Source organism: Ornithorhynchus anatinus, chromosome 8 (genome assembly GCF_004115215.2).
Source record: "Ornithorhynchus anatinus isolate Pmale09 chromosome 8, mOrnAna1.pri.v4, whole genome shotgun sequence".
NCBI lineage: Eukaryota > Metazoa > Chordata > Mammalia > Monotremata > Ornithorhynchidae > Ornithorhynchus > Ornithorhynchus anatinus.
The window spans coordinates 4,835,595-4,853,968 of record NC_041735.1 but is presented as its reverse complement, the minus strand read 5'-3'; the positions used below and the strand labels follow the sequence as shown (position 1 = coordinate 4,853,968).

The window sequence follows — 18,374 nt, the reverse complement described above, 5'->3', positions numbered from 1 at the left end:
AGCATTAGAGGAGGGAAGTGTGCGGGCCGGGTGGTATTAAGAGAGTAGTGAGGTGTGGTAAGAGGGAGCGAGGCGATGGAGTGCTTTAAAGCCAGTGGTGAGGAGTTTTTGTTTGATGTGGAGGTGGATGGACAAACAACCACTGGAGTTTCTTGAGGAGTGGGGAAACACATCCTGAATGTTTCTGTAAAAAAATGATCCAGGCAGCAGAGGGAATTATGGATCGGAGCGGGGAGAGACAGGAGGCTACCACCATGGCTCACTGAAGCCTCTCCCTCTGTGGCTCGCACTCGCAGAAACACGTGCCATTTTCAGCGGGGTGGCTCGCTGACCAGGCCGTCTGACCCGCCTCAGCGAAAGAGAGATGTCGTTTTCCAGATGAAGTTTATCATCAGAAACTTGGGAAGCAAAGGAACCAGGTTGTCCCCACAGTCTCTAGAAGCAGCTCCCCGGATGCCGTAGTCACAGGGACATCCAGAGCTGGAAGACGCCCCGGTCTTCTGGCCTTCGGGAGCCACAGGCCGATGTGTTCTCTCCTTTCACGTTGACCCGTGTAACTCAGAGATGCCGTTCAAACCCAGTGGTATTTTTATGGTATCTGTTAAGCCCTCACTATGCGCCAAATACTGTTCTAAGCACTGGGGTGGGTACAAGATAATTAGGTTAGACACAGCCCCTATCCCACATGAGGTTCTCAGTCTAAGTAGGAAGGAGAGCTGAATCCCCATTTTACAGCTGAGGAAACCGAAGCACCGAGGAGTGAAGTGACTTACCTAAGGTCACACAGCAACCGATTGATAGAAAGGGGATTAGAACCCAGGTCCTTCCGACCCCCAGGCCCGGGCTCTCTCCACTGGGTCGTGCCGCTTCTCTCAGTGTTTATTCAGAGAACCATCTTCTGGCTCGATCCACGTCTGCAGTACTTTGGCTAATGGCAATGCTGTGTCGGCATTCCTGTATTCATTCATTCATTCATTCATTCACTCACTCACTCACTCTTCTTTCCATTTTTTTTCTTTTTCCTTGTGTTATTTGTTAGCACTGGGCTAGATAGAAGATAATCAGGTTGGACTCAGTCCCTGTCCCACTCTAGACTGCAAACTCACTGTGGGCAGGGAGCGTCTTATATTGTTATATTGTACTCTCCCAAACGCTTAGTGTACAATGTTCTGCGCACAGTAAGCGCCCAGTAAATACGACTGACTGATTGATATAGGGCTCTCAGTCTTAATCCGCATGAGGAAACTGAAGGCCAGAAAAGTGAAGTGGCTTGCCCAAAGTCACAGAGCAGACAGGTGGAGGAGCCGGGATTAGAAGCCATGTAATAATAATAATAATAATAATGATGATAGTATTTGTAAAGCGCTTACTATGTTCTAAGCACTGGGGGCAGATACAAGGTTATCAGGTTGTCCCATGAGGCTCACAGGCTTAATCCCCACTTGACAGTTGAGGTAACCGAGGCACCGAGTAGTGAAGCAACTTGCCCAAGGTCACACACAGCCGACAAGCGGCGGAGCCGGGATTAGAACCCACGACCTCTGACTCCCAAGCCCGGACTCTTTCCACTAAGCCACGCTGCTTCTCGTGCGCTAAACTCATTCAGTGATAGCAGCATCGATAACATTTATTGAGTGCATTCTATCTGCAGAGGAGTGAACTAAGCGCTTGGTTATGTAAAATGCAACAGAGTCGGCAGCTCCGTTCCCTGCCCGCAGTGAATTTATTGTCTAACGGTATTTATCGAGAGTATTCTTTGCAGAGTGCTGTGCCGAGCAGTCAGTCAACGGTCTTGTGTGCGGAGCACTGTTCTAAGCACTTGGAAGGGCACAATAATGTAAGCCGTTATGATCCCTGCCCCGAATGAATTGACAGTGCAGCGGAGGTGGGAGAGAGAGAGATATGAAATACTTTAGAGGTAGGAAAGGCAACCCAGATAGAGCAACCCAGGCACAGGCCTGGGAGTCAGAAGGACTCGGGTTCTAATCCCGGCTCCGCCCCTCGCCTACCGTACGACCTTGGACAAATCACTTCACTTCTCTGGGCCTCACTTACCTCATCTGTAAAGTGGGGATTAAGAATGCGAGCCCCTCGGGGGACCACCTGATTACCTTGTATCTACCTCAGTGCTTAGGAACAGTGCTTGACCCACAGTAAGCCCTTAACGAATACCATTCTTATTATTATTCTCTCTTTCTCCTTCTCTCTCCCTCGTCTCTCCCTCTCTCCTCTGTTTCTCCTCTCTCTCCCTCCCCTCCCTCCCCCTTTCTCCTTCTCTCTCCCTGTCCCTCTCCTCTCTCCTCCCTCGTCTCTCCCTCTCCTCTTTCCCTCTCCTCTCTCCTTCTCTGTTTCTCCTCTCTCCCTCTCCTCCCTCCCCCTTTCTCCTTCTCTCTCCCTGTCCCTCTCCTCTCTCCCCCCTCGTCTCTCCCTCTCCTCTTTCCCTCTCCTCTCTCCTTCTCTGTTTCTCCTCTGTCTCCCTCCCCTCTCTCCCCCTTTCTCCTTCTGTCTCCCTGTCCCTCTCCTCCCTCCTCTCTCCTTTCCCCCTCCTCTTTCTCCTCTCTCCCTCTCCTCTCTCTTTCTCCTTCTCTCCTCCTCCTCCTCCTCCTCCTCCTCCTCTCTCCCCTCTCTCTTTCTCCCTGTCTCTCTTGCCTTCTCCCCTCTCCTCTCTGCCCTCTCTTTCTCCCTCTCCTCTCTCTCCTTTCTCCTTCTCTCCTCTTTCCTTTCTCCCTCCATCTCCCCCCCCCCCCTCTCCTTCTGTCTCTCCCCCTCCTCCCTCTCCTCTTTCCTTTCCCCGGCCGCCCCCTCGCCCGCCCCCCGGCTGTGCCCGCCCCCAGCCGTGGCAGAGTGCAGCAGGCAGAGCCAGCCGCTGGCAGTTGCGGGCTGCGCCGGGCCGGGCGGGGGCGGGAGGGGCAGCGGGGGCACCAGATTCCCGGCGCCCCCCGGCCCCGGGCGCCCCCTCGGCCGTCGCCCCCCGTCCCGGGCGGAGGGAGGGAGGGACGGAGGAGGCACAGAGGGGCTCCAGGTTGGGCCACCGAAACCCAGCCGCCGGCCCAGCGCCGGGCTCCGCCAGGTAGGTGTTCTTTTTGACTCTGATCCACAGTCATCATCATCATCGGGTCGGTTGAGCCCTCGCGGGGTGCGAAGCACATTCCCCGCCCCCCGGGACCGGCCGGGCCGGAGCCCCCCCCGCCCCCCCCGACACCCCCGCTTTCCTGCCCCCCACCGGCCCCTCCACCCCTTCGCGGGCCTCGGGGGATGCCCGCCTCGCCCCCGATGGCATGCGGCCGAGTGGACGCTTCTCCCTCCCTCCCTCCCTCCCTGGAGAAGGGGCCCCGAGGCTGGGGGGCGGGGGAGGGGAAGAGGGGGACCCCCATCCCCATCCCCCACCGGGGACCACCCCCGTTTTCCTGGGGTTTGCCCTGCCGCGGGGCTCCGGGGAAACGGAGCCGGCAAAAGTTGCCCCGGTTGGCAAAGGCTCGGTCACCCGAGACCCATTCCTCACTTTGGGAAGAATTTCCCGGGAACCGATTGAGCGGACGCACACCCGCCACCCGCACACTTTTTTTGCGTCCCCGCATTTCTGGGCCACGATCCACCTTGCCGGAGGTGCCCCTCGGCACGGCTTGGCTCCAAAGAAGGAGCCTTCCTTCCCCGGGTGTCTGTTCGACGGTGCTTAGCGCAGGGTGAGCGCTTGCCAGACGCCGGTGTTATTGTTCGTCCATTCATCCGATCGTATTTAGGGAGCTCTGAGCACTGTATTAAGCGCTCGGCGAAGTAGGATATAGCAACGGAGAGAGAGGATCCCTGCCCGCGACGAGCTCCCGGTCTGGAGGGATTTATCCCTCTCGGAATTCGGATCCGGGAGAGAGTCATCCTGTTTGCCACCCCGCCGCCCTCTCCCTTCCACCCCCGTCACGCTGGGCTCACTGGGGAACAATTTAACTTGTGCAGCTGCGCCCTCGGGCCTTAAGCTCAGCCTCCGGGTCCCCGACCCTACGCACCGCGTTCTGCCCGGGGTTCCTCCCGGCCCTTCTCGGCAGAGAAGAGTCTTTTTTGGAAAGCGACCCGCACGGTTTGTCGCCGCACGTTTGCGGCGCTCTTCCTCCTCTTGGAAGGGCGTCCGAGTCTGGTGGCGGCTAGCGCCCGTTGACTTCGATCCCGAGAGCAGGGGGCCGGTGGGAGGGCCGAGCCGTTGGCCGCCCTGGTCCGATCGTCTCCGGAGAGGATGGAGGTTCCCAAATCTCTCCGCCTGGGACAACCTGTCACTCCCAGGGAGGTGGTGGAGCCCGAGGGGTTAATGGCAGTGTCCCCCATTTCTTATGCGGAGATGGGAAAGGGGACGTTGGGTGGACAGAGGGAGAGCGCAGAATGGCCTCAGCAGAAACGATACTATTGAACGAGAGCTTTCCAATCTCCCCTGGCTTCAGCAGACTTTCCGGATGCTCAAGGCCGGAGGCGTCATCTTCCCGTCCCGGTCCCCGCGTCCCACCTGGGACCGACAACTCTCCCCCATCCCGGATTAGAGGTCGGGCGACGGGGGTGACTGGAGGGTTTTACGGATGGGCAGTCGCGTCTCCCGCAGGAAGACGTCCACGCTGTTCCACGGCATCCCCCCCCCCCCCCCCGGCGTCTCCTCCCCGCCCCCCGTGACCTGAGACGGGTCTGGGCCACCTCACCGTCCAAGTTGCCGGGCCCACATGGGGCAGCGGGGTGGGATGGCCTTGGATGGTCTCTCCTCGAGCAGGACCCGGACCGTCTCCGACGTGCGCGGGGATTAGCCAGGTGGCCTGTTACGCGGGTGGGCTCCGGGGGTCCCGTCCGGTGGGCCGGATCAACCTCGGGAGAGGGGGAGCCGAGGGGTCCGCCAACCTGGTCGCGTGGCTAGAGGGTCCTGCTGCCGCCGGGCCGTGGTGATTGCAGAGGAGGAGAAAGCGTGGGGGTGGGTGGCGACCCTTATTGCGATCAGAGGATCGATCGATCGTTTAACGAGAGCTAAAGCACTGTACTAAATGCTGGGGAAAGTGGAGTTGGGAGACACGTTCTCCGCCCACAAGGAGTTTCCAGCCTAGAGGGGTTGAAGAACCCGCCCCGGTGAACGGAATATGAACGCGTGGAGCAATTCCGAGAGGAATTCTCGAGACTGGGAGAAACCCGGGGACGCTGCAAGGAAGCCCTTCCCTTGTCCGTTCGTTCGTTCGATCGTACTTACGGAGCGCTTACCGGGTACAGGGCACCGTACTCGGCGCTTGGGAGAGTACAGTACAACAGTAGACAGTCGCATCCCCTGCCCACGACGAGCTTACGGTCTAGAGTGGGAGAGAGGGATATCAATGCAGTTGCCCAGGATCTCCTCCTGGAAGGCAAGAAGCAGTGCCGGGACCTGTGGAGGGAGAAAAGGCCTCCTTCACACCTTCCTTCTTGGGTCGCTTTTGGGAGGGGGACTGGAGGATCGCTGAAGGAAACGGTCGCTCTTCGAACCGGGTCTCGATGCCTAGAGCCCCCCCCCCCCCCCCGCCCTGATGGGCTTCGGAGTATCCCGGCTACCCACCCAGTCATCTTGACCGGCCTCGTAATCCGGGAGGAGATCTGAGGTGGAGGGAAGGGCAGGAGGAGGCTTGGGAATTCCCCAGCCAAGATCTGGATCCAGGACTCCCCCGTGTCTTTAGGGTGATGAGAGATTTCAGTTGCTGAGGATCCCTGGACCTTAGGGGATGTGTCTGTTTATTGTTCTATCGTACTCTCCCAAGTGCTCAGTACAGTGCTTCACACACAATAAGTGATCGGTAAAAATTAAGCACCGGTTTGGGAGTCAGAGGACACGGGTTCTAATCCCCGCTCCGCCACTCGTCTGCTGTGTGGCCTCGGGCGAGCCACTTCACTTCTCTGGGCCTCAGTTCCCTCATCTGGAAAAGGGGGATTAAGACTGGGAGCCCCACGTGGGACTACCTGGTTACCTTGTATCTACCCCAGTGCTTAGAACAGTGCTCGGCACGTAGTAGGTGCTTAACAAATACCATCATTATTAAATACGACTGAACGATAAATGACTGGCCACGGGTCACATCCGGGCCCTAGAGCTCCCAGACTCCGGCGGGAGATGGTTCGTTTTCGAATTCCCCCTCCTGTCCCCGAGGGATGGTCCGCATCAGTCCGACCCAGTGATGGCTTTGCTCATGGGCTTGTGACTTCAGCATGGAGGAACCGAAAGCAATAGAGTGGTCAGCACTGGCTCGCTCACAGACCGAGAAGCAGTGTGGTCTAGTAGAAAGAGCCCGGGCCTGAGAGTCAGAGGATCGGGGTTTAATCTCGGCTCCGCCAGTTTATCCGCCGAAAGACCTTGGGCCAGTCACTTAACTTCTGTGTCTCGGTTCCCTTATCTGCAAAATGGGGTTTCAATGCTTGTTCTTCCTCTTACTTAAGATGTGAGCCCCATCTGATAATGATGATGATGGTATTTGTTAAGCCCTTACTATGTGCCAAGCACTGTTCTAAGCTCCGGGGTAGATAGAAGGTAACTAGGTTGTCCCACGTGGGGCACACAGTCTTAATCCCCATTTTACAGATGTGATAATTGAGGCCCAGAGAATTTAAGTGACTTGCCCAAGGTCACACAGCAGATGAGTGGCAGAGTCGGGACGTCCTCTGACTCCCAAGCCCTTGCTCTTGCCACTAAACCGTGTTGATAATCCTGTTTCTACCCTAGTGCTAAGCACAGTGGTTGGCACATAGTAAGTGCTTAACAAATACCATTTTTTTAAATTTTATAATACGAATCTTGGTCTAGGGGAAAGAGCACAATCCTGGTAGTAAGAGGATCAGGGCTCTAAACCCGGCCCTGCTAATTGCTTGCCACGTGACCTTGGGAGAGTCACTTGACATCTCTGCGTCTCGGGTCTCCGTAACGGGCAGGAGATGTGGCTGCTAATTCTGTTGTATCATACTCTCCCCAGCGCTTAGTACAGTGCTCTGCCCAGAGTAAGCACTCGATAAGAGCGACTGATGGATGCTCTGCACATAGTAAGCACTCAGTAAATACAATTTACTGAGTTGCTTCGGTGTCAGATCTCTGCCTTGTAACTCTGGTGACGGGAGAACGGAAGGTTAATTGGGAGCCATTGATTGATTTCATTTCGGGCTCGCAGCCCTGGACTCTGGTGGTTTGTTTGTTTTCATCCACCCTCATTGGATGGTCCATTCCTAGCCAAGAGGATGGGGGGGGGGGGAGGGGGGTGGTTTTTCCAAGCTTTCTGGGTCTTCCATTGGAGGCTGAACCCTGGCTTGTGTGGACCATTGGTCTGACCCAGGGATGGCCTTGCTTACGGCTCTTATCTTCAGCCCAGAAGATCTCCCGTCCCAGCTCAGGAGGACCCGTCACTAGCATCTTCCCGATCAATCCAGAAGGCCCATCTCCTCCCAGAGGCCTTCCCCGACTAAGCCCTCACTTTCTTTTCTCCCACTCCCTTCCACGTCACCCTGATTTCCTTTATTCGCCTCGCCTTCAGCCCCACACAGCATTTACGTACATAGCCGTCATTTAATTATATCAACGTCTCCCCCTCTAGACCGTAAGCTCGATGCGGGCAGGGAATGTGTCGGCTCTATTCTTATATTGTTCTCTCCCGAGGGCTTAGCAGGGTGCTCTGCACACGGTAAGCACTCAATAAATACGACCGATTTCCGTCCCTACCCGCGAGCCTCTGAACGATGCATCAGGCAGGCGGTTTGTCGAGTCCACGTGCAGCTTTGAACGTTACAGCTTTTGGCAACGGGATGATAAAGAGAAATCTTAAATGACACTTGAAAGCATAGTCCTCCAAGTTTTACTGCAATTGAGATTTATTTCTTCCCACAGCTGCTATTGATTTCCGTTCCATGAACCCTAGCCTCCAATTAACCTTCCCTTCTCCCGTCACCAGAGTTACAGGGCAGAGATCTGACACCGAAACTTAAACTGTGTGGTTTCCAAATGACACAAACAGAGGTTCTAAATTAAGGTTTTTAAACCCCGTTTCACATTTTCTACGGTATTGGTTAAGCACTAACCGTATCAGACACTGTGCTGAGCACTGGGATAGGTACCCGCGAATCAGGTGGGACAGAGTCCATGTCCCGTATGGGGCTCAAAGCCTTAATCCCCATTTTGCAGATGAGGTAACCGAGGCCCAGAGAAGTGAAGTGATCTGCCAAAGACCACAGAGCAGACAAGTGGCAGAGCTGGGATTGGAACCCAGATCTTTCTGACTCCCAGGCCTGTGCTCTATCCACAAGGCCACGGTGCTTCTCGTTATTAAAGTTTAAAGCCCCGCTGGAACTCTGTGATCAGACTGAACCCGGGGTTGGGTTCAGCCTCTACTGATCCTGCCTGTACAGACTCACTAAGTCTCACGCAGAATTAGAGATAATTCCGCAAATTAAATCCGCATCTAGATGCCCTCTTCCATCTGGGCAGGGAAGTTCAGTAATAACAATGATAATGACTACGGTACTCGTTAAGCGCTTACTGTGCGCCGAGCACCGTTCTAAGCCCCGAGGTAGATACAAGTCAATCAGGTTGGACCCGGTCCCTGCCCCACGTGGGGCTCAGAGTCTTCACCCCCATTTTACAGATGAGGGAACCGAGGCCTAGAGAAGTGAAGCGACTCGCCCAAGGTCGCACAGCAGGCGAGTGGCGGAGCCGGGATTAGAACCCAGGTCCTTCCGACTTGCAGGCCCGTGCTCTATCCACTACGCCACGCTGCTTCTCACTGAGTTGAGGCTGTCCGCTCTCTTAATTTAAGGTTGGGCCGGGGGATCAGCACCCCAATTTTCTGGATCCGGGGGAAAGCCCCTTGGGGGAGAATCCCCTCTAGAATGTCAGCTCGCGGTGGGCAGGAATGTGTCTGTTGTTATGTTGTGCTCTCCGAGCGCTTAGTACGGGGCTTCGCTCGCAGTAAGCGCTCAGTAAATACAATTGGATGAATGACTGAATATATGAGAGTATAAAGGATAAAAAGGGTGGGTATAGAGCGCAGGCCTGGGAGTCAGAAAGACCTGGGTTCTAATCCCACCTCTGCCACTTGTCTGCTGCGGGATATTGGGCAAGTCCCTTCGTTCCTTTGTACCTGTTACCTCACCTGTAAAAAGGGAGTTAAAGACTGTGAGTCCCTTGTGGGTCATGGACTGTGTCCAACCAGATGAGCTTGGATTTCCCTTATCCCGTGCTTCATTCAGTGCCTGGCACAGAGTGAGCACTTAACACACACCGTTTAAAAAAAGCAGTCTACTAAGGGGTAAGCTTCTCTGGGCCAGGGATAATGTCTACTGCTCCTATTACATTCTCCCGAGCACCTGATGCAGTGGGTTCTCAAGTACCGGTGATGATTGAGAAATCGAAGCAATCACTGGATGGGATCAACTGTCCGGGATTCTGTCTCTGACAGTGACGATGGGATGCCGAGAGGAGGCTACCCTCCTCTACGTTCACGGTTACGAGTGATGGAGGTCTATTGACATCATTAACTCTTCCATCAGTTAGTTGTATTATGAGTTCTGGGGAGAGCATAATAGAATCGTTAGACACGATCCAGGTCAGCCTCCCTTCTCCAGCCCTAACTTTCTCTCTAGTAAGCAGTTGAGCTTATCCCCACCCGTCTTAAGCCTATCTTATGTTCTGCCTCCCCAATTTCACCTGCTAAAGAATTGCTCGGGAAGCGTTTCCTTTCGGTTTTCTCCTCCTCAGCTACCGCACTCCTTCCACTGACTACATAATCTGCCCAAGTTTCCCCTGCCTCCTGCAAGAGAGGGGAGGAGTAAGGGTCCGATAAAAGTTTTCCCTCAGTATCTTTGTAGCGTCTTTCCAAAGTGCAAGAAGGGCCAAGGAGCAGAAGGAAACAACCCGCCGCCTTTAAGCCGTAAACAGAGACCCTTCACCCTGATGCCGTGGGCTTTGGCGGACGTCAACTCTGTGTTCGCCCTGTCTGTGCCACGCACGGTTCGTTCACCTCCAGCAACGGCCCCCGCTTAGCCTTCGTCTTTCCGGACCGAAGGAGTGCTTACTTTCCCAGTTTCTCCTCACTGGGAGCTACTCCGACTCCCTGATCGTTTCAGTCGGTAATAGAGAACCTCGCGTATTCCCTCGAAGGCTTAGAGGTTAAAGTAATATCAGTGAAAGAACAGTAGACAGTTTCTCCCAATTTCTATCTTCCAGTCCCTTTGTAAAAGAAAGAATTTTAAAAGCGGTTGCTGGAAGAGCCCTCCGCCCGACATGTTTCTCTCTGAAGACTGGGAATTCGTATTGAGGTTGAGGTTTGGGATCTGAGGACGTGAGCTTTGGAGATGGAACTGCACATAAATAATAATAATAATAGTACTATTATTAAGTGCTTATGTGCCTCAGTTTCCTAATCTGTAGAATGAGGATTTGATACTTGGGAATAGTCTGTGAGTCCCACGTAGGTTAGGAACTGTGTCTGACCCGATTTGCTTATGACTGTCCCAGTACTTAATACAGCGCTTGGCCCATAGTCACCGCTTAATAAAGACGTTATTATTATCATTGTGTTTTTTTATGGAATTTGTTAAGTGCTCACTACGTGCCGGGCACTCACTAACGCAGCTTGCTGGGGGTTGGAAATGTGTCCGTTTCTTGTTATGCCGTACTCTCCCAAGCACTCAGAACAGTGCTTTGTACACAGTAAATGCTCAGTAACTACGACCGAATCAAATCGGAGGTAATCAGTCGGACACAGTCCGGCCCCACGTGAGGCTCACGGTTTTGATCCCCATTTTACGGTTGAGGTAACTGAGGCACAGAGAAGGGAAGGGACTTGCCCCAGGTCACACAGCAGGCAGTCGCTCTGCCAAAACCTTGCTGTGTATTGTTATTGTGCTGATTGGTATTTAAACCTTAAAGTATTTAAACCTTAAAGGCTTGCTGTTGATCCAGTGGAAAAAACCCAGCTTTGGGAATCGGGACACCAGGGTCCTAACCTTGGTTCCTCCTGCCGGGGCTTCTGTGGCGAAGATTTCTGAGTGAAGAACTAAGTAGGGCATTGTGTGAAGTGGACACACCTAGTAGGAATCCCGAAAAAGCAGCTGATTAAGGGGACCGGTCAAGATGGCCACGGCGACCGTGACAACAGCCTGCTGGGCTTTGGCACTGCAATCCGAAAGATCGCAGAAGCAGCACGGCCTAGTGGCTGGGAGTCAGAAGGTCGTGGGTTCTAATCCCGGCTCTGCCACTTTGCTGCAGTGTGACCTTGGGCGAGTCACTTCACTTCTCCGGGCCTCAGGTCCCTCATCTGTAAAACGGGGATTGAGACTGTGAGCCCCAAGTGGGACAGGGACTGTGTCCAACCTGATTTGCTTCTATCCACCCCAGCGCTTAGTACAGTGACTGGCACATAGTACGTGCTTAACAGATACCGTTATTGTTATTAATGATGATAATAATAATTCAGCTCTGCCACTTGTCAGCTGTGTGACTGTGGGCAAGTCACTTCACTTCTCTGTGCCTCAGTTACCTCATCTGGAAAATGGGGATTAGCTGTGAGCCTCACGTGGGACATCCTGATTACCCTGTATCTCCCCCAGCGCTCTGCACACAGTAAGCGCTTAACAAATACCAACATTATTCTTATTATTATTCATTCAGCCCTGGCACGTTGCTGAAGACACTTTGGCTAGCAGTGGGGTCCTGCCCTTTGTGGATGCTTCGTGATGCGCTGCGCCCATGCCCGCCTACTTGCCCATTGTCCACCGGATGCTGGTGGGAACATGGCGGGCGGGAAGGAGAGAGTGCGGGTGGTGTCGGGTAAGTGCTGGATGAGAAGCAGAGTTGCCCAGTGGACAGAGCCCGGGCCTGGGAGTCGGAAGGACCTGGGTTCCAGTCCCGGCTCTGCCACTCGTCTGCTCTGTGACCTCGGACGCTTCACTTCTCTGAGCTTCGGTTCCCTCATCTGTGAAAAAGGAAATGGAGATCGTGCTCTCCCGAGCGCTTGGTGGAGTGCTCTGCACATAGTAAGCACTCAATAGATACCACTGATGGATCGATTGACTCAGGGGACGACTCCGGCTGCCGACAGTCTGTATCCCCCCCGGGAGCCGTAGCTTCTAGTCGAGGTCAGCGTTGGGGCGGATGCAATTTCTCTCTTCCTGGAGACCGTTTGTCTCGGCGGCCTGTCAAGCGGAAAGCGAGGAAGGTTGCTCGGGTCCCCGTCGATTACTTGCCGTTTACTAATCCGAGGCCAACGACGGCTTCCTAGCCTGGGATTTGGGGCTGCCGGACCTGATTTTCGCTGACCGACAGAATGATCATGATCATTCCAAGCGCTTAGTACAGTGCTCTGCACATGGTAAGCGCTCAATAAATACTATTGAACGAATGAATAATAACGATGGGATTTGTTAAGCGCTTACCATGTGCCGGGGTAGATCCAAGCTAAGCAGGTTGGACACAGTCCCTGTCCCATACGGGGCTCACAGTCTTAATCCCCATTTGACAGATGAGCGAACTGAGGCCCAGAGAAGTAAAGTGACTTGCCCAAGGTCACGCAGCAGACAAGCCTAGAGGATAGAGCACGGGCCAGGGAGTCGGAAGGGCATGGGTTCTAATCCCGGTTCCACCGCTTGTCTGCAGGTCACGTCTCTGGGCCTCAGTTCCCTCATCCGTAAAATGGGGATTAAGACTGTGAACCCCCCATGTGGTACGTGGACCGTGTCCGATCCGATTAGCTTCTCTCTACCCCAGTGCTTCGTAGAGTGTACGGCACGTAGCGAGCGCTCAACAAATATCACTAAAAACGAACCGAAACATTGGAGAGTCCAAAACGAGAAAATGACAAATCCTTGCTCTCGAGAGATTAAAGTGTCAAGGGGGCAACGGGAGGCCTTAAATAATACACTCGGTGGGAGGATAATCTAGACACAACTGCAAACAGCAACGTTATGAATAAATAGACTATATCCGCTGATACGTGCCTAGATACTAAAGGTGGATGTTGGGATGACGCGACCAGAGTCGGTGGAAATTAGTTGGAAAATGCTGCCATTTCTTGGATATTTGTTTCTGGTACATGAAAAGGTTTTGCTGGTGAAAGCCAACTGATAGGAATAATAATAATAATAATATTGGTATTTGTTAAGCGCTTACTATGTGCAGAGCACTGTTCTAAGCGCTGGGGTAGATCTAGGGGAATCAGTTTGTCCCTCGGGAGGCTTACGGTCTGAATCCCCATTGTGCAGATGAGGCAACTGAGGCATAGAGAAGTGAAGTGACTTGCCTACAGTCACACAGCTGACGAGCGGCGGAGCCTGCATTCGAACCCACGGCCTCCGACTCCCCAGCCCGGGCTCTTGCCACTGAGCCATGATGGTGGCATTTATTATGCGCTTGCTAAATTAAATAATAATGATACTGATGGTATCTGTTAAGCGCTTACTCTGTGCGAAGCACTGTTCTAAGCGCTGCGTGCCAAACACCATGCCAAGCAATGGGGCCGATACAGTAGAATCAGACGAGGCACAGTCGCCGTCGTACGCGGGGCTCACAGGCTACGGGGAGGGGCAACGGGTATTTAAATGCCCATTTTACAGGTGAGGAAACTGAGGCACAGAGTCCATCTGCGGCTTGCCCAGGGAAGGCTGTCCTTTTTTCTCCTCAACTTATTTTGGCTAGAATGCGTGGGTTGAATTGAAGAGAGTTCTTCCACCCACAGGTGCTTGTCTAGAACCCCGCGATGGCTGGAGAAGCCGTCGTGCCTGTGGTGATGGACCCAGGGTTTGTGGCTCAATCCCGTTTTTCCTTATCCTGGGGCGCGGCGAGAGTGTGCCCCTGGGTTCTGGGAGTCGGTCAGTCCTATTTATTGAGCGCTTACTGTGTGCAGAGCACCGTGCTGAGCGCTTGTGAGGGAACAACCTAACGAAAAACAGATATAGTCCCTGTTCACAGCGAGCTTCCAGTCTAGAGGAAGAAAATAATAATAACGTTGGCATTTGTTAAGCACTTACTATGTGCAGAGCACTGTTCTAAGCACCGGGGGAGATATAGGGTCATCGGGTTGTCCCACGTGAGGCTCACAGTTAATCCCCATTTTACAGATGAGGGAACTGAGGCCCAGAGAAGTGACTCGCCCACAGTCACCCAGCCGACGAGTGGCAGAGCCGGGATTCGAACCCATGACCTCCGACTCCCAGGCCCGGGCTCTTTCCACCGAGCCGCACTGGGAGGTCTGGAAGTCCAGGTCGAGGACTGAGGCCAAAGCAGGCTCAGTGGGGGATGGGAATGGCGACTCCGATCCAGACCTCGTGGGTGCCGAACTGGGGGGTGGGCTTGGTCAAGGAGGGACCCCCCCCCCCCGGGGGCTCTGTGTCCGTTGGGTGGCGCTGAGAGAGGGCCAGCCTAATAATAATGAAAATAATTATGCCATTTGTTAAGGGCTTTCTAGGTGCCAGGGACTGTACCGAGCGCTAGGGTGGATACGAGCACCTCGGGTTGGCAGGGTCCCTATCCCACGGGGGGCTCACGCTCTCAACCCCCATTTGGAAAATGAGGGGACTGAAACCCGGAGAAGCGCAGCGACTCACCCGAGGTCACCCGGCGGGCAAGCGGCGGAGACGGGATTCAAACCCCTGACGTCCTGACTCCCGGGCCCGTGCCCTATCCGCTATGCCTCGCTGCCTCGATTTCCCTCCTGCCGCCCCCCCCCCCCACGTCTAGCCCGTGCCTTCCTCTCTTGCAGATGCGGCGGGAGACCCTCGGAGGTGAGCAGGAGGAAAGCGGTCCCTCGTCCGGGCCGAACCCCCCCGGCCTGTGGATTTTTGCTCTCTGTCCCCGCGGGACCCCGCGACTCCGGTGGCTCAGCGTGAAACCCCCCAGGTCGTCTCCGAGAAGTTGATGAAGCCCCCTCTCGGCGATGCCCCGGCAGGAATCCGACCCGCGCCCGGATCTACCCTCCCGTCCCTCAGGGGGAGAGGGCCCCTTCCGCTGCCCTCTGCCCTTTCTGGGCTTTTCAAGGGCCTGATCTTGTCCCACCTCCGTAGGATTGGCAAAGGAATGTTCACAAAGAAACCGGGGAACCCTTCCAAAAGGAGAGTCAGCGGCCCGAGCCCCGACGTGCGCGACCCCTCTCCGGGAGGCCTCGCCCCGAACCCCAGGTGTCCACCCAAGAGCTCCGTCAAGAGGCGGTCCGGGTGCCGCCCGGCCCGCCGCCCGCCCGCGGGCGAGGGCGGCGGAGACCTCTCCCCGTCCCCGACGTCCAGCTACCGGGTGGCCATCGCCAACGGGCCGCGGAAGGGGGGCCCGGGGCCGGCCCGCGATGGGCCGGAGCCGCCTCCCGCGGGGAGCTCGGGGTCTCTGAACGAGGAGGAGGGCGCCCCCGCAGCCGCCATGCCGGGGAAACGGAACCGGAAGAGCCTGAGCAGCCTCAGCCCCTCGGACGGGAGCTCCGAGGGCGAGCGGGCCCTGCACGGCCTGAAGCTGGGCGCGCTGCGCAAGCTGAGGCGGTGGAAGAAGAGCCAGGAGTGCGTCTCCTCCGACTCGGAGCTGAGTTCGTGGAAGAAGACGTGGGGCCTGAGGAGCAAATCCCTGGACCGCACCGGGCGGCCGCAGAAGGCCGGAGAGCTGCAGCCCGGCTTCAGCTCGGCGGGCTGCATCAGCCAGACGCAGGACATCATGGAGCTGATCTTCAAGGAGCTGCAGGGCATCGGCCAGATCGAGACGGAGCTCTGCGAGCTGCGGGGCCACGTGGACGCGCTGAAGCGCTCCATCGACGAGATCTCCAGCAGCGTGGAGGTGGTGCAGAGCGAGGTGGAGCAGCTGCGCTGCGGCTTCGCCCAGTCCCGCCGCGAGACCCGGGACATCCACGACTACATCAGGCGGCTGGGCCCGCTCGGGAGCCGGGCCGGCCTGCGCTTCCTCAACGTGCCCGAGGAGCCGGGGGAGCGCGCCGAGGACGTCGTCTCGCGGGTCCTGGGGGACAAGATGGGCCTCTCGGACGCCTCGGGCCCCGTCGGGATCCAGCTGGCCCACCGGCTCGGCCCGCGCCGGGACCGCCCCGACGCCAAGCCGCGGCCCATCCTGGCCTACTTCGAGACGTCCCAGCAGAGGGACCTGATCCTGAAGAAGTCCTACAAGCTGAAGGGGACGGGCATCGGCGTGGCCACGGACGCCCTCCCGCCCGACGGCCGGGAGCGCGGGGAGCGGGGCCTGGCGTCCTCGCAGACCTACGAGAGCATGGACATGAGGCCCGACGCGGCGGAGTCCCGGGCCCGGGAAGGGGGCCGGGGGTCGCCCGAGGCCGAAGACCGGGACCCGCCGGGCTCCGACACCGGCGGGAACGGCTGGGCCGCGCCGGCCTCCCGGACCGGGGCGGGCCCGCCTGAGGCCGCGGCCGGGTCTCGCGTGGCCAGGTCTCGCGCCGGGTTCGCCGGGAGGCCCGGCAGGCGGTCCCCGGCGGCCGGGGGCCCGGACAAGCGGGCCAGGGCCGCCGGGCCCCCCCAGGGCGGCTTCCTCACCCCCAAACTCAGCCGTTCCGAATCGGACTTCGCCAAGCTGTGCCAGTCCCACTCCGAGGACTTTTCCGAGATCCAGTTCCGGACCAACGGGGGCTCCCTCCTGTCCTCGTCGGACCGGGAGCTGTGGCAGAGGCGCCCGGACGAGGAGGCGGCGTCCGACCGGGGCGGCGGCCCGCGGGCCCGGCGCTCCCACCGGGCCGCCCCGGACGGCCGCGGGCCTGGCGGGCCGGAGGGGAGCCGCGAGGAGGCCGACCTCGGGCCGGACCCCGCGTCCGGGGACGGGGAGCGGTACGGCGGCTCCCGGCTCTCCCTCCCCGACGACGACGACGACCTCTCCCCGTGGCGGGAATGGGACGGGGAGGGCCTAGAAGACGACGGCCTGGCGGGCCCGCGGCCGGACGAGGGCGGCAGCCCTCCCGCGGACCTCCCGGACGACACGGAGAGCTACGACCTCACCCTGGACGACGACTCCTCGCCCTGCCCCGGGCTGGACGGCGACAGCGGGGGCGAGTGGGCCGGCCGGGACGAGGCCTTCCCCGGCGCCGGGCCCGACCGACCTTACCCGGACCGTTACCCGGACCCCCTGCCCGGGATGTACCGGAGCCAGAGCGAGGTGCGCAGCGACGACTCGGAGGAGGCCCCCGCCAAGTCTTGGCACAGCCGCCTCAGCGTCGACCTGGCCGACAAGGCCTTCGGCTTCCCCCGCTTCGGGTCCACGCTCCAGCGGGCCCGGTCGGCCCTGGAGGTCGTGTGGACCAAGAGCACCCAGAGCCTCAGCGGGAACGAGGACAGCGGCTCCTCCTTCATGGGGAGGTTGAGGACGTTGTCCCAGTCGACGGCCAACGAGTCCAGCACGACCCTGGACTCGGACGTCTACACCGAGCCGTACTACTACAGGGCGGGGGCCGGGGCCGGGGCCGGGGAGGAGGGCTTCGGCCAGGCCGGCGGCGAGCGGGAGACGGATTACGTGGAGGTGATGGAGCAGGTCCTGGCCAAACTGGAAAATCGGACCAGCTTCTCGGAGATGGACGACCAAGCCCAGGAGTACGAGATCCCCTCCTCCGGGACCCCCTACGCCACGCCGCAGGAAGAGGACTTCGATGGGTACGAGGGGCAGGGGGATGACCTGGGCAGCCCGGACCTCCCGGGACCCGCCGGCGATGCGGCCGGCCCCGGGGGGGCGGGGGAGGACGAGAACCAGAACGTTCCCGAAGGGCCCCCAGGCACACCCAAGAAGAAGAGGGTCCGGCCCTCTTTTAAGGAGGCGGCCCTGAGAGCCTACAAGATGCAGATGGCCGAGCTGGAGGAGAAGATCCTGGCCGGAGGTAACGGCCCTGACGTTCTCTATCCTGAGCCGGGGCGGGCGGGTGCCTCGGGGCGTTTCGGGGGGTGTCCCGAGGATGGCCGACGGGGAGGGGCGAATCCGAGGACGGGGGGAATGGTGGTAGAAATGGGGCGGTGAGCTCAGCCGTCCTGACGTTCGGGGCCCGACTAGGCCCGGCGAAGGGGCCAGCCAGGCGAAGGGGAGACGGTGGGTGGCAGCTCGTCGCACCCGAGAGTGCCTGGGGGCTCCAACTGGGGACCCTGGGGGCCCGGTGTGCCCAGGCCCTGGACCGTTGGCAGGTGCCTTCTCCGTGTCCACGTGGGCACGTGAAGGATCTTGGGGAAGAGAGGGAAGGGAGCCTTGGGGCGGGGGGGCGGGCCCTGGGAAAGGCCAGAGATCAGTTTCCCATCCCCGAGGGGAGAAGAGGAAGGAAGTGGCTAGGGACCACGGGAGAGTCTCGTTCGGCGCCTGGAACTCGGCTGGGCGTCTGGTTTCCTGGCTGGGTTGTTGAGTCTCAGCCCGGACCGGTAGGCGTTGCTTGGTGAGACGTGGGCACCTC

The 18,374-nt window shown here is 57.8% G+C and overlaps 1 protein-coding gene across 3 annotated transcripts in view; it reads left to right on the top strand.

The window, feature by feature from the left end:
• Positions 1–2,967: 2,967 nt before the first annotated feature.
• Positions 2,968–18,374, top strand: part of UNC13C (unc-13 homolog C) — a 184,726-nt gene continuing 169,319 nt past the window's right edge. For 2 of the 3 annotated variants that reach the window (XM_029070801.2, XM_029070800.2), the window contains exons 1-3: positions 2,969–3,070; positions 11,633–11,791; positions 14,718–17,816. In XM_029070801.2, the coding sequence (XP_028926634.1) occupies positions 14,873–17,816 (2,944 nt within the window). In that variant the 5' untranslated portion in view covers positions 2,969–3,070; positions 11,633–11,791; positions 14,718–14,872. Of the gene's footprint in view, positions 3,071–11,632; positions 11,792–14,717; positions 17,817–18,374 lie in introns of all 3 variants that reach the window. The other variant, XM_039912855.1, reaches the window with a different exon arrangement.